Source organism: Mesitornis unicolor, unplaced genomic scaffold (genome assembly GCF_000695765.1).
Source record: "Mesitornis unicolor isolate BGI_N332 unplaced genomic scaffold, ASM69576v1 scaffold47396, whole genome shotgun sequence".
NCBI classification, from domain to species: Eukaryota; Metazoa; Chordata; class Aves; order Mesitornithiformes; family Mesitornithidae; genus Mesitornis; species Mesitornis unicolor.
The window spans coordinates 71,855-83,992 of NW_010192766.1; the positions used below are offsets into that span (position 1 = coordinate 71,855).

Sequence of the window (12,138 nt, forward strand, 5' to 3'; positions counted from 1 at the left end):
CTTCTCACCAGCCCCGCTGGCTGGAGAAGGCACAATGCAAAAAAAGAGACCAGGTTTGAGGCCACACCTCTGGCTAAAGGCATTTTGCCTCTTAAACACACATACTGCTGCACTGTACACCCAGTGAGCTCCAGTTGTGTTTTCCTTTGCATGAACATCCCCTGTGCCAGCAGGGCCATTAGGTCACTTGGTGTCAGTGAAGCTCATCACAGCAACTGGGCAGCCATGGGTCACACAAGTGTCTGTTGCATATCGCAGTCAGGAGCTGCTCCCGACTCGTCCCCAGCAGCACAGGGATAGCACGATGTGTTTGTATTAGTCATGCCCATGCCCTGCTTGTTTGCTGTGTTTCAGGGTTCACCAGGTCCCCCAGGGCCACCGGGCCCCCAGGGCGCTCCAGGTCCCAAGGTGAGCCTGACCTCTGCCATGCAGATGGTGTTTCCTAACGAGCAACTTGGTCACTAGCAGCTCTCTGAGTAGCAAGTGTCTCCTAAGTCAAAATAAGGCAGGCAATGGTAGCTGCAGGACTTGAGACTACGCATGGTAGAGGAAATGCTGTTTAACACTTCCTCGGGCTGAGAAACGAGGTTTTCACACACAAGCCAAAGTTTTGTTGACCTCTCTCTGTTCTCCAGCCTCTTCAGAGGACACTGTCCCAGAAACGAATCCACTCCCAATCCTACACCTGATGGGTGAAACCTGGCCCCTCTGAGAGTTCTTCGCTGCACACAGAAGTAAATGGGAGAAGCAGGTGTGAGGAGGGGTCAGCAGTCCCAAAAGCTGGGCCCAGCTGCCCTCCATCCCACCCTCCCTGTGTGCCTCTTGCTGCCCCAGCACCATGCCAAGCAGGACCGCACTGTCCTCCTGCTTCACCAGCATTAGCCAGTAACCTAGGGGCAGCTGTAGTTTCTTTAAAAGAAATTAATTTGCAGAAAAGCATTTCTTGGGAGTCCAGGATGGGGCAGGATTTCAGTGCCTCTCAAGGTCTCTGTGTCACCTAAATTCAGCTGAGCTGGCAATGCTGGCATATCACAGAAACCTCCTTGATGCTGCTCCTGAGCCTGGAAATGCCAAACCCATAACTGACAAGAATAGACTCAATTCGTTGCAAAATGCTTTCCTGAGGTGATACCTTGATTTAACTTACCATGGGCTCCCCTTTCTTTGTGTCGCTGCAGGGAGAGCTGGGCTTGCCGGGTCCACCTGGACTGGATGGTGAAAAGGTGCATGAGGCATGGCTGGATCGAGGGTGCAGGAGCTGAGTTACAAAGGAGTTTGCTGTGTGTCTGTGAGAGCTGTCACAGCAAAAAGCAAATCTCAGCCTGCCAGGAGCAAGCTCTGCCCCATAATATTCAGCTCCATCTCTTTGAGTTAATTGCCCTTTGCCCATGGCCCTGTGCTCAGCCCTGAGCATGCAGGTGCTGCTCGTGGCCACGAATGCCAGGCTGAAGGGGGTCCTTTCACATGTGGTTCATCAGACCTTGTCTCAAATTTTGGTGTAAACCTTCCCAACCCTAAATGGCTGCTATCCCTGCTATGGCCTGGCCAAATTCCACTGCGCCCACAACATGGGTGTATGTAAGTTTGAACGTTAAAACGTGTTTTTGTAAGCTTGTGCTGCAATATGGAGAGAAATGGAAAGGCAGAAATGGCTGGTGGGTGGGGGGAGGTGGTGTTTAACAGTTTTCTCCTAAGTGAGTGGTTTTCTGTAAACTTCCAGGGTCCCAAAGGAGCAAAGGGTGACCAAGGCAGCACAGGGATCACGGGACAGAAAGGAGAGACGGGAGAAATGGGCTCATCAGGTCCACCGGTATGTCCAACCATCCCTGTATGTCTGCTGCATGGTTCCTTAATGCACCGATTCCTGCAGGTGCTCAGCCTGCGGCCAGGTTTGCTGATTTACGCAATGGCCTGTCCACACCACGTTACTTTGGAGCACTAGGATAGGGGACCTTTGAATCTTCTTTGCTAATGATGATGACGATTTATTCTGAAGGTGATCGAAGCTGGTAATGATGGGAAAAAAAAAATCTCATCTTCTCAAACAGTCCTGCAGGGATGGACAAGAGCTTTGCTTGCGCCGAGGATGGAGCTTAGAGGAAGACAAATGTACTTTCCTCTCTTGTTTTTGCTTTCCTAGAAGATGCACCACATGAGCATTATGTTTTTATCTTTTAGGGAGCAGAAGGACCAAGAGGAGACAAAGGAGAAAAAGGAGACACTGGATCACCGTGTCTGCAGAATAATCATGTAAGATCCTGGCAGCACAAAGCCTCCTGCGTGACATGGGGTCAGGTGGAGTCAGGGGGCACAGGATGGAGCTGCTGGTCCTGTGTCCATCAGCGTAGTGGAGCAAAAGCCAACAAGAACTTTCAGCTGCATCTAAATGGGGTTTATTTGTTAGGGAAGAACACTTGGCGCACTCAGCACCGCAAAGTTACTTTAGATTTTGCATTGATCATTGAGATATTGGGTGCTGCTGTTACATTTTGTTCTAAAAACATATTGGGCTCCTTGCAGTTTTATAGGATTTCTGCATCTTTTCTTTTTTGCCTTTTTTTTTTTGCCTTTTTTTTTAAAGCAAAAGGTGTGTGTGTAGTTTTTTATTAATGATATGAGAGCTCCGATTTTGTTAATTTGTTTGGTTTTTCTAATCACAAAGGCTGGTTTCCTCCAGCCTGTGCAGAAAATTTCATCATTTTCCATTGCATTTTGTGACTAGCAAATACACCGAACACCATCGGTCGTGCCTCGCATTTCAGAGGCCAACTTGATTCATGTGCTTTTCAAGATTCATTTATCTGTAAATCTCAACAGCAACTCTTGGATTAGCAGGTATTTTTATTAAAGCCATTAGATCAGAGGGCATTAAATAATGATTCTGGGCTGTGTGAAGTTTCCATTCCCAAGCTGTCTTCTCTCTGTGCCCCCAGCCCCATTAATGTGCCATTTAATTCCCTTCTGCAGATCATACCTGAGCCCGGACCCCCTGGATTACCTGGCCCTATGGTAGGATTCTGGAAAGTGGCTTGTGCAATGGAGTGTTGCTGCAGATTCGTTACTGCGTGCGATTAGTTAAGGTCGAGGGTGGTTTGCTCTGTTTAATCGTTGTGGGCTGCTGTGAACTGGGGGGGAAAAAAGTCAGGGAAGAGCTACAGCGTTTTGTGCTGTCTTTGGAGAGGTGGAAGCACCAGATTTAGGAGAGTATATCAGCATTTGTGGCATGTTTTGCAAATAACTAAGTTGCTCTTTGGGATGGAAAAAAGATAAAACTTTGAGGGATGGGAAAACCTGTTTCCCCCTGTGATGGTGTCTGTATTCCCACAAATTGACCCAATTCAGTAAGATTTTTGCCATTAGCTGCAGTGGGAGAGGATGCGGGCAGTGGTGAACACATGGAGCATTTCTGATGCAGATATCCAAGGGATTTGGTACCTACCATGCTCCAAAAGGCTCAGGAGCCTTCAAGGGCATGCGGAAGGCCAGGATGCCTGCGCCGTGTCCAAGAGGCACCTTGAGAGACCGCGTTTCAAAGCCAGTTGGCTTTTCAGACACATTCATAACCCGGGAAGTGTCCCCAGCCTTGCCCGGGTGCCGTCCTCCACAGCTTTTGTTGCCATTTGCTTCAGCAGAGCTCTTGCGGGGCTCCTGCTCCCCAGCACTTGTGTTGCAAAGCTTTATTGTTGCATGTTACACAAAGCGGCCCTTTTCAGTTCTTCTTCCCCCGATTTGACGTCGGAGAACCAAATAAACTGACACCTGTCTTGAAAATAAATACTTGGCCATTGTCAGCCCATAATTTGGGCAAGAAATTGTTTGGGAAGCAATCTCGGGGTTTGTTTTTAAGTTCTGTTTTTACAAATGCGCCATTGTCTTTCCTGTAGGGTCCTCCAGGAATCCAGGGGCCTAAAGTAAGTCAATAAATTAAATGTCACCCACTGTTTCCCAGCTGCCAGTGCATTATTTACAGGCTCACAAAGGCCTGTCAGCTCTGGGGACTGAATTTTTGTCACTGCTTGTGACAACACATCCCTTGGTTGTACTGTTCAGCAGTTTGCATTTTGGAAAAGAAGCCAATTTTCCTTCCAAACACATTTATGATCTTAAATCCTCTCCAGCACAGAGTCCTAACAGCTGGCAGCACATGCGAGTCAGGGTTTCCAAACCTGCAGGCTTCAACCTGTATTTCAACCATTTTCTTACATGGTCTGGTCGAGAGGAAAACGTTAATGGCAGCGCAGGTAGAAGCATCCCAGAGATTGGTGGGGTGGCTGTCCCAAGCAGAGCTGCTGGGTCTTCTTGGTTGATGCCGTTTCATTTCCGCAGGGCTTGGATGGTGCAAAGGGAGAAAAAGGTGACAGCGGTGAGAAGGGGGACCACGGTGACGCTGGACCTGCTGTGAGTTGTTTTCCCGCATCTCATTTCTGGCCATCTCAGAAATCTGCCTTACAGCAACCATCCCCATGCCTTGTTTCTTTTTTCTTTAAGGGTCTCCCCGGTGCTCCAGGGCTTATCGGTTTACCCGGTACCAAAGGAGAGAAGGTAATCGTCGCTGTGGGAATGGAGCGGTGATGTTGTGGTGTAATCCTAAAATAGGGGCTGTAGAATCCTGCCAGCACCACCCCAATGCGTGGCGAGGAGCTCCCCTGCAGTCCCAGGGGCTCTTGGGCAAGCCCCTGTTGTCAGTAGTACTAGTTCACCAACTGGATATAAGTTTGCCTGCAGCATCAAGCTCAATATGGCATGTCTTAATTTCTGTTTTTACAACTGCAGGGAAAGCCGGGGGAGCCGGGATTGGATGTGAGTATGGAAAACATAAATTGTGGTATGTAGAAACATTAGCAATATGCATATAAAGGCCATCAAAATGCTTAAAATGGTCACAAAAAATATGTAGCTACCATTATATAGACTCCTCTCCCTTAAACACAGTGCCCATGAACAATGTCTGTAGGAAAGGGCTGGATTCAGGCCGGTTGCTGGACTGCTTCCACTGCACAGCGTTGACTGCTCAGCTGAAGGTGCCACAGGGGTTCCTCTTTCCAGTTGAGAATATTTATACTGGTTTCAGTGAAAGGGATATTTCTGCTAGATGTCATGTTACTGTGGTATGGTAAAGCACTAACTTGCCCAAGAAATTGCTGAGATACCAAGTCAACAAGGAAGATGTCATATTCTCCACCATGGGAGGTTGGGTTGGTCGCTGGAGGATTGCTTATGTTGAACTGAGATGCCGGGATGTCTGCACACTAAACTTAAACCTCTTTCTTTCCACCTAAAAATTGTCATGATAGGGTTTCCCGGGTCTCAGAGGAGAGAAAGGAGAGAGAAGTGAAAGAGGGGAGAAGGTGAGTGGGTTATGGCTCACGGGGTGAGGTGGGAGCAGGACTGGCTGTGCTTTTTGGCAGGCAGCGATGCTCGCCCTGGGTGCTGGTTCCCTCTCCAGCCTCTCGGGTCACTGCTGGGGGCTTTTCTGTGACACAGATGTTTGCATGGTCCCAGGATAGGGCAGGACATATATCTACCCACTTGGAAGTGCTTTCTGCAAGCCTGTCCCCCTTCCCTCCTCCAGCACAACCATCGTGGGGAAATGGAGCAGCCTGACAGCTCCAGGTTGCACAGAATGGCAAGTTTTGGTTTATAGACCTTGAAAATGGATTCCAGCCAAAGGTTTTGTTACAGGGAAGCTTGAAATGCTCAGCTGAGTGCAGGGCAGCAGCTGGAAGCTGGTGCCCCCACTTACTATCAGATACCAACCTGGTTTCTTGCAGAAACTGGTCATTTAGCTATTCTGTTACAAAATTATGGATCAAAATATCTTCATGCAGCTTTAACTGAAGATTTTTGCAGTGATTTACTGTTGAGGTTACGGTAGTACAAACGTCCCTGCTCCGGGTGAGGTGTGGGACTCTGCAAGTGCTGTGTGACCTAAAGCTGTGGTGTCGCCTCTCCTGTTCTTGAGCTTCTCCTGTTGTGCCAACAGGGTGAGCGAGGAATCCCGGGCAGAAAAGGAGCCAAAGGGCAGAAGGGGGAGCCAGGCCCCCCTGGACTGGATCAGCCTTGTCCTGTGGTATGTCTTTTATTTTACTTATCCTAAACGCACAGTGCCGGGACTGAAAAGGAGACGCAGCTTTGCAGCCAGGGAGGGAGGATTTGGTAGTTCTTTATTTTGCAGTAAATCAGAGCAGACCATTACTGTTTTCGCACTTTTCTTAATGGTCTGTTTTATCTGCACTGCTGGAAGTTCACTGCCCGCTCTAAGGGCTCCTCTGGCCAGATGGGAGCAAGCCACAGCAGTAAAAATAAAGCATCTTTGTGTAAAGATTGTAGTGGGGAACAATGCGCTTCAGTACCGCTCTGGGAGATAGCGTGTCCTGGGGAAGCTGCCAGCCTGGCTTTTGAGTACAGATGAACTCGGGGCAGTCAATGCAGTGGATGGGAGGCAATTTGAAAACAAGGTCAGCTCCATCCCTTCATCTCCCCAAACTGAGCGAGGGATGAGTCCAGCTCTAGCCCTGCTGCATGGGGAAGGAGGTTGGAGCTGACAGCATCTCTGTACTGCCCAAGATAAGTGATGGGTGAGCTGGAGCTCCCCAGGCTGCCGAGAAGCGGCTCCAGAAGAAGAGACCTCCCTGTGTTTCTCCACCTGCGGTAGCAGCTTGTGTCCCTTCCCAAGCACATCCCAGCCCTCCGCCACAGCGTGTACACAGAGGCTTGCCAGAAACCCCGGGGTGCTGGAGCCTGAGGCAGGTGGATCTCCCAAGTCCCCTTCCAGAACCTCTCATTCCGTTGATAGGGCCCAAGGAAAAAAAATCCATACTGGTTTATAAGATTTGGCCTGCTGAAATTTACCTCCTCTTCATTATTGTTTTTCATATAATGACAATAACTAGAGATCCTTTCCCTGAAATGCTGTGAGGCTGTTGGATGAAAGAGTGACTTGTATCAACTATTGAACTAAAACTACATAAATGTAGCTGCTAGCCCCTAGTTCAGTTGCACTCAACTAGCAGTCCCAGGTACCTGCTCCAACACGTGCCAAAAAAACCCCATTTCATTTCTAAATTTGTGACTTCTTCTTACCCCGCCAGCACAGTTATGGCAATCCAAGCTGCCATATAGCTCCATTAAACCAGCAGAAAGCTCCTTCAGTCAACATGCTTTATTTTGCTTGGAGATTGAATGTGAACAACAATTAGTTATTTTATTTCTGGTGGATCACCCTTCCTCCCTCCACATGCTGAATGATTTAACCCTCATCTTTTTCACTGCACTGTGACGAACGTGAATCTCTGGTTTGTGTATAGAAGATGTTTCCCAGACGACAGACTCTGTGTCTGTGCATCCCCTACCATAAAATAACTCTGCTGACCTGCTGTGTCTTTAGAAATGGAGGTGTAAAGTTCTGGACCTCTCCTCCTCCTCCTCTGCTGAAACACGAGTGTCTGTCTGAGTAACGCCCGTGTCCTTTATCATTCTCAACACACAGTTATTTTTTCAAACAGGGAGATCGTAGTATTGCAGGCAGCAAAGGGGACCCAGGTTTCCCAAGCCTGGACGGGGTGAGCGTGCCCTGCCCTTTGGTACAGTATCTGCTCTTTTTCTTGCATGGCTTGTGTGTGTGTTCTGCTGTGGCCAAGCCCTGTCCCGAGGCGCAGATCCCTCCAGGGAGAGGAAGGACACAGGGCAGCAGATCTGAAGCAAGATGTTTCACTTTGGCACTCGAGGAAGGACGCTAATGTGTTGTGCCTTCTTCCCACACCATTAAAAAAATGACTTTAGATAAGGAGTGCAAGCAATGGGAGATCATGTAGTGGATGCTTGCCCCTTTATGGTAACAGATGCTAAAAAACAGCTGTGCTTTCTGTTGGCACCTATGGCCCAGTTTGGTTCCTGTGCTGCTGCAGCCCTGAGTCCAATTCCCAGCTGGGTTTTGAAAAGCTTTTCCAAATGAACAGTCAGTCCTGCGGAGCAGGGTCACCGGCACCCTGGGCATTTGCTGTGCCAGCACCGGTCTGCCGGCAGGGCTCAGGCTGGGTCCCGCACTCACACAGGAAGGTTCGTGCTCTGGTCCCCGATGGAGCATGGCACAACGAGCTAAAGGAGGTCACTGGTTTAATTTTTTTTTACATAGAGAATGCTGCGTGCTAGATGATTTACAGTTGTCTTCAGGGAAACAAAAGGGCAGTAAGCTGTCTCTCTTTCAAAAAGTTAAATTACTTTCATATGTGTCAAAGCAACCAATTACTAACAGCAGGCCCATTTCAGCTTTTCATATTTACTCCCCAGAGATGATGTATTTACCAGCTATTTCCCATCTGAACTATAATGGAAACACAAGACCCAGCTGTATAGAAGGCATTGTAAACTGCAGTAGGTGATTTCTCCCAGTATGCAACTACTGCAGGACTAGTTAGTAAAGCACTTGCACATCTTCCTGCTTGTCTGTGAGGGTTATTTGCATGCTGGCTGGAGCATCGTCTTCATTCCCCACCGTGCAGTGGGGGCTGGCTGGGTTCTCACGTGGCTTTTGGTCCAGGAGCGTGAGCCTTACACACAGGTTGCAATGCTCTTTTTGAGTTGACAAATCATTTCCGAATCGCTTGAGTGAAACATGGTAGAAAGGAGTGGAGTTTTATGATGGCCAAAATAAGTATTTTGAGTGCACGGGAAGGAGAGAAAGCCCAGGGCAGAAATCAGCCCCGTGACCATTGGTGTTAGGATGCGCTTTAATGCCAGGTCAGGATCTTTCTAAGTCAAACTGCTCTGTGCTTTGTCCCCTTTACCCTCACCCCCAGACACCTCTGGCAGATGTACAAGTTGCATTTTTCTTATTAATGACTAGTTATCGACTAAAATATTTACTAGTGTCAGCAGAAAAATGTGCGTGTTTTCTAACTAATGTTATAGGAAAGCATGTGAAAATAACTTGATCTATTACTGTGAGTAGCTGGAGAGGGCAGCCTTACTTCACTGCATCTGTTTTATTGGGCTTAGGCTATTTTACATATAAAATCAATACAGAATACAAAAAATGTGATGACTGACATTTACAGTAAAAAATGTAAAAATGCATTTTGACTTGTATTTGCACTGGCAGTTATCTCCGCTGCGTACGCATCCTCGTGGCTTCCCACCCCTAGATTTTGGGGGTGGCTCTGAGGGAAGGGTCAGTGCACGTGTGCTCCCTGTAGCTCTACATGCGGAAATTCATGCAATCAGAGATCCAAGAGCCTTAAAAAAATCCAGCATCAGAAAAGGCAGCTTGAAGTCTGCTATTTCCTCTAAAGTATCTTGGAAAAGTTGGTCATACACAGTCCATTCCTCTTCTAAGGAGCTCCTTCATTTTCAGTGTTTTCCTCCTTGGTGAGTAAGCTCTTCTGGCTTTCTCTGTGTATCTTGTATCTCCATCAGAAAAAGACAAGGATTTTCACTCCCTTTGCATAGTCCACAACTCATCTTATTTCAGTCAGTTCAGCAACTCAAGATCTCTTAAGGAAACTTAAGTACTGCAGGATTGAATTTAACACAATTAGGAACCATCCCTAAAAAAAAAATTACATCGCTGCCCCCAAACTGAAAGCACATATCAACAAAAAATACATTTCCACATCATGCTCTTCATAGATATGTCTGATTGCAGAAAACACTACCTTATAAAGCAGATAATGAAATAAATTCACTGTGGTTCCAAATTTCTGTATTTACTCACATTTTCTTTTTTTGTTTAAAGGAAAGAGTATATTTATTTTAATTTAATAGTTTACTTTTTTTTTTACCCTGGTGTGTACGGGTGTATTCAGTTTTGTGTTCTGTGTGACATGGATTACATTGCCCACATATTACTTTTGTGTATTTACAGTAAATGTGCTTTGCATGGATGTTAACGGTGCTGCTAAACTTTTCATTGTTCTGAGGACTGAGCTTCAGGTTTTTGGGTCTGACACTTAAATTACTGTGAACAGACATTAAATCTGTAAATTCAATTTTGCAGGGACCAGACGGACTGCCAGTAGCTGGATGTTGGCATAAGGTACAGTAATAATATTAATTGTAGATCCTTGAGCAGGTCCTCAGTAATTTTGTTTGCTGCACGGGGATTGTTTGTGCTGCTGCACTTCCTTTAAGCAACGGGCTGTATACGCCTGGCAGACTAACACCAAGCTTTGGGAGAGCAGGAGTCCATCCAGCTTTGTGTCTTGTTCTGCTCCAAAAAACTAAGCATGAAAAGTCATTCTCGTCAACACTGTCAGTAGCAATGCCCTTTTTTCAGGCTTGCCCAGGCGAGGTTTAATCATGGCCCAGGCAGCTTAGGAACTGCTCATGCAAAGACTACGTCACTCCGCAAAATACGCTTGTGGGACCAAGCCCATACCCTTTAGCTGAGCCTTTGACAGAGCGTTACCTCTTTGTTGCAGTTACAAAATATTTGCCTCCAAACAAGGACTTTTCTCCCATTTTAATTATACTCCACAACCACCACACTGCTTTGCTGCTCAAATCAGGAAGTGTGGGTGCAGGTGGTCAGGTAATTTAGTGCAGTGAGGGGCTGTAAGTGCTAAGGCAGCCCAGGAGAATGAGGAGATGTGTTCCCCCACAAGACCAGCACCAGGTCCAGATGTGCAGGACGATGCTGTAGCCTCATGCTCTGACACAGGCAGGACACTGAAGCTGAGTGGAGATTACCAACCCAGTTTTAGACACGGTATGTGGACACAGTTTGAGTTAATAGCAAGCATGTTACTAACTGGTTGCAAACCCTCGGTTAGAATGTGAGCACGCCCTTAGCATACAGAAGTTTGTAATTCTGTGGTAAGCTGTTTGGATGTACTGTTAATATTAAAAGAAATCTGAATGCAAATCCTTAAAATATTAACAGTAAGATTAGTAAATGTGATGAATGGATGTTTCTCTTTGATTAAAATGTTTGTCTGTGTGTTCTTTTTCAGTGATCTCTAAGCATGAAGCACAATATGTAAATAATGTGGTATATTTTGATCTTTTTAATTTTTGTATAAAAAAAGGGAAAAAAACCTTGCAACAGTAATATATTGACCTTTTTTTATACTGGATTTTGTCATTTATGGACTCTGAAAATATTGTAAAGCTCCCAAACCCGTAAGATACACACAATAACATCAGTTTTGATAAAGGTACCAATGACAGTAGCTGGGAATGAGCAGTATTCACCGCTAATGCTGCTGTGTGAACTACCAGTGCTGAGACAGCGTGGTGCCTGGCGTGCCTTATTGCATGAAGGAGGGAGAAATCCCTTTCCTACTTTGGCTCTCAACTCTGTATTTGCATTGCATGTGCACATTAAAAGGGTGAAAAAACCTGGCTGAAAACAAAGAAAAAAAGGATGCAGCCCTAGAAAAGGAAGAAGCTGCTGTACACCACCTGGTCAAACAAAAGGACTCACAACCTGCAGAAGAAACAAAGCCAAGCTCCATTCATTGCTACCTGCTGTTGATACAATGGAAATAGCAAATCTTTGGCTAAACGGAACAGCTTTGACCAGCTGTGGATATTTCTGCTACGGTCAAGAAAAATTTCTTTTTCTCGAGAGGAAGCACCTCTGGGTCCTGTTCCGGTGCCTGTGGCTGAAGGTGTGCAAGCACTTTGTTATTGTGGAACCCAAGTTCCCCAAGAAACTTCCACTGCAAAATTTCAAAACACAAAAACCTGGTAATATTTTCAAGTGTAGGGAGCTGCAGGACAGGGAGCGCTCTGCTGAAGCCTTTTCGTAACTAACAGAGCACATACTGTTCCTGTTGGGGGTTCCCAAAACTTGTGAGTTTTGAGCAGTCAGTTGTCTCGGTTTGCAGGATTTATTTGCGTTTGATTTTCCTTGGTTTACGTGGTTTTCATTGTAAACTCTAATTCTGTCCACTCCTGTCCTCCTGTTCCTGTCCCCTTTTCTGGTGTCTAAATTATCTCGGTCACATCCCATGCAGAGCAGGGTAATGAACAAAAGGAGGATTACAATTTTGATATCTGCATATGGCATTAAGTGAGATCAATTAAAAATTTTCAAACTATTCCCCTGTTCACATTTTTTAAGATGTTGAAAAAACAGAGATTGTACAGTAAAGAGCCATAAAAAATTATTTCAGGGAGGAAGAAAATGGCTTATAG

At 46.3% G+C, this 12,138-nt stretch overlaps 1 protein-coding gene across 1 annotated transcript in view; it reads left to right on the forward strand.

Annotated features, from left to right (window-relative positions):
• The window catches only part of COL23A1 (collagen, type XXIII, alpha 1), a 52,572-nt gene extending 41,220 nt beyond the window's left edge, over window positions 1-11,352 (forward strand). The window contains exons 15-27 of the mRNA XM_010187200.1: window positions 355-408; window positions 1,179-1,223; window positions 1,721-1,810; window positions 2,179-2,250; window positions 2,968-3,009; window positions 3,885-3,911; window positions 4,327-4,398; window positions 4,489-4,542; window positions 4,774-4,800; window positions 5,295-5,348; window positions 5,984-6,070; window positions 9,995-10,033; window positions 10,950-11,352. Coding sequence (XP_010185502.1) covers window positions 355-408; window positions 1,179-1,223; window positions 1,721-1,810; window positions 2,179-2,250; window positions 2,968-3,009; window positions 3,885-3,911; window positions 4,327-4,398; window positions 4,489-4,542; window positions 4,774-4,800; window positions 5,295-5,348; window positions 5,984-6,070; window positions 9,995-10,033; window positions 10,950-10,952 — 666 coding nt within the window. The 3' untranslated portion in view covers window positions 10,953-11,352. The remainder of the gene's footprint in view (window positions 1-354; window positions 409-1,178; window positions 1,224-1,720; window positions 1,811-2,178; window positions 2,251-2,967; window positions 3,010-3,884; window positions 3,912-4,326; window positions 4,399-4,488; window positions 4,543-4,773; window positions 4,801-5,294; window positions 5,349-5,983; window positions 6,071-9,994; window positions 10,034-10,949) is intronic.
• Window positions 11,353-12,138: the final 786 nt, after the last annotated feature.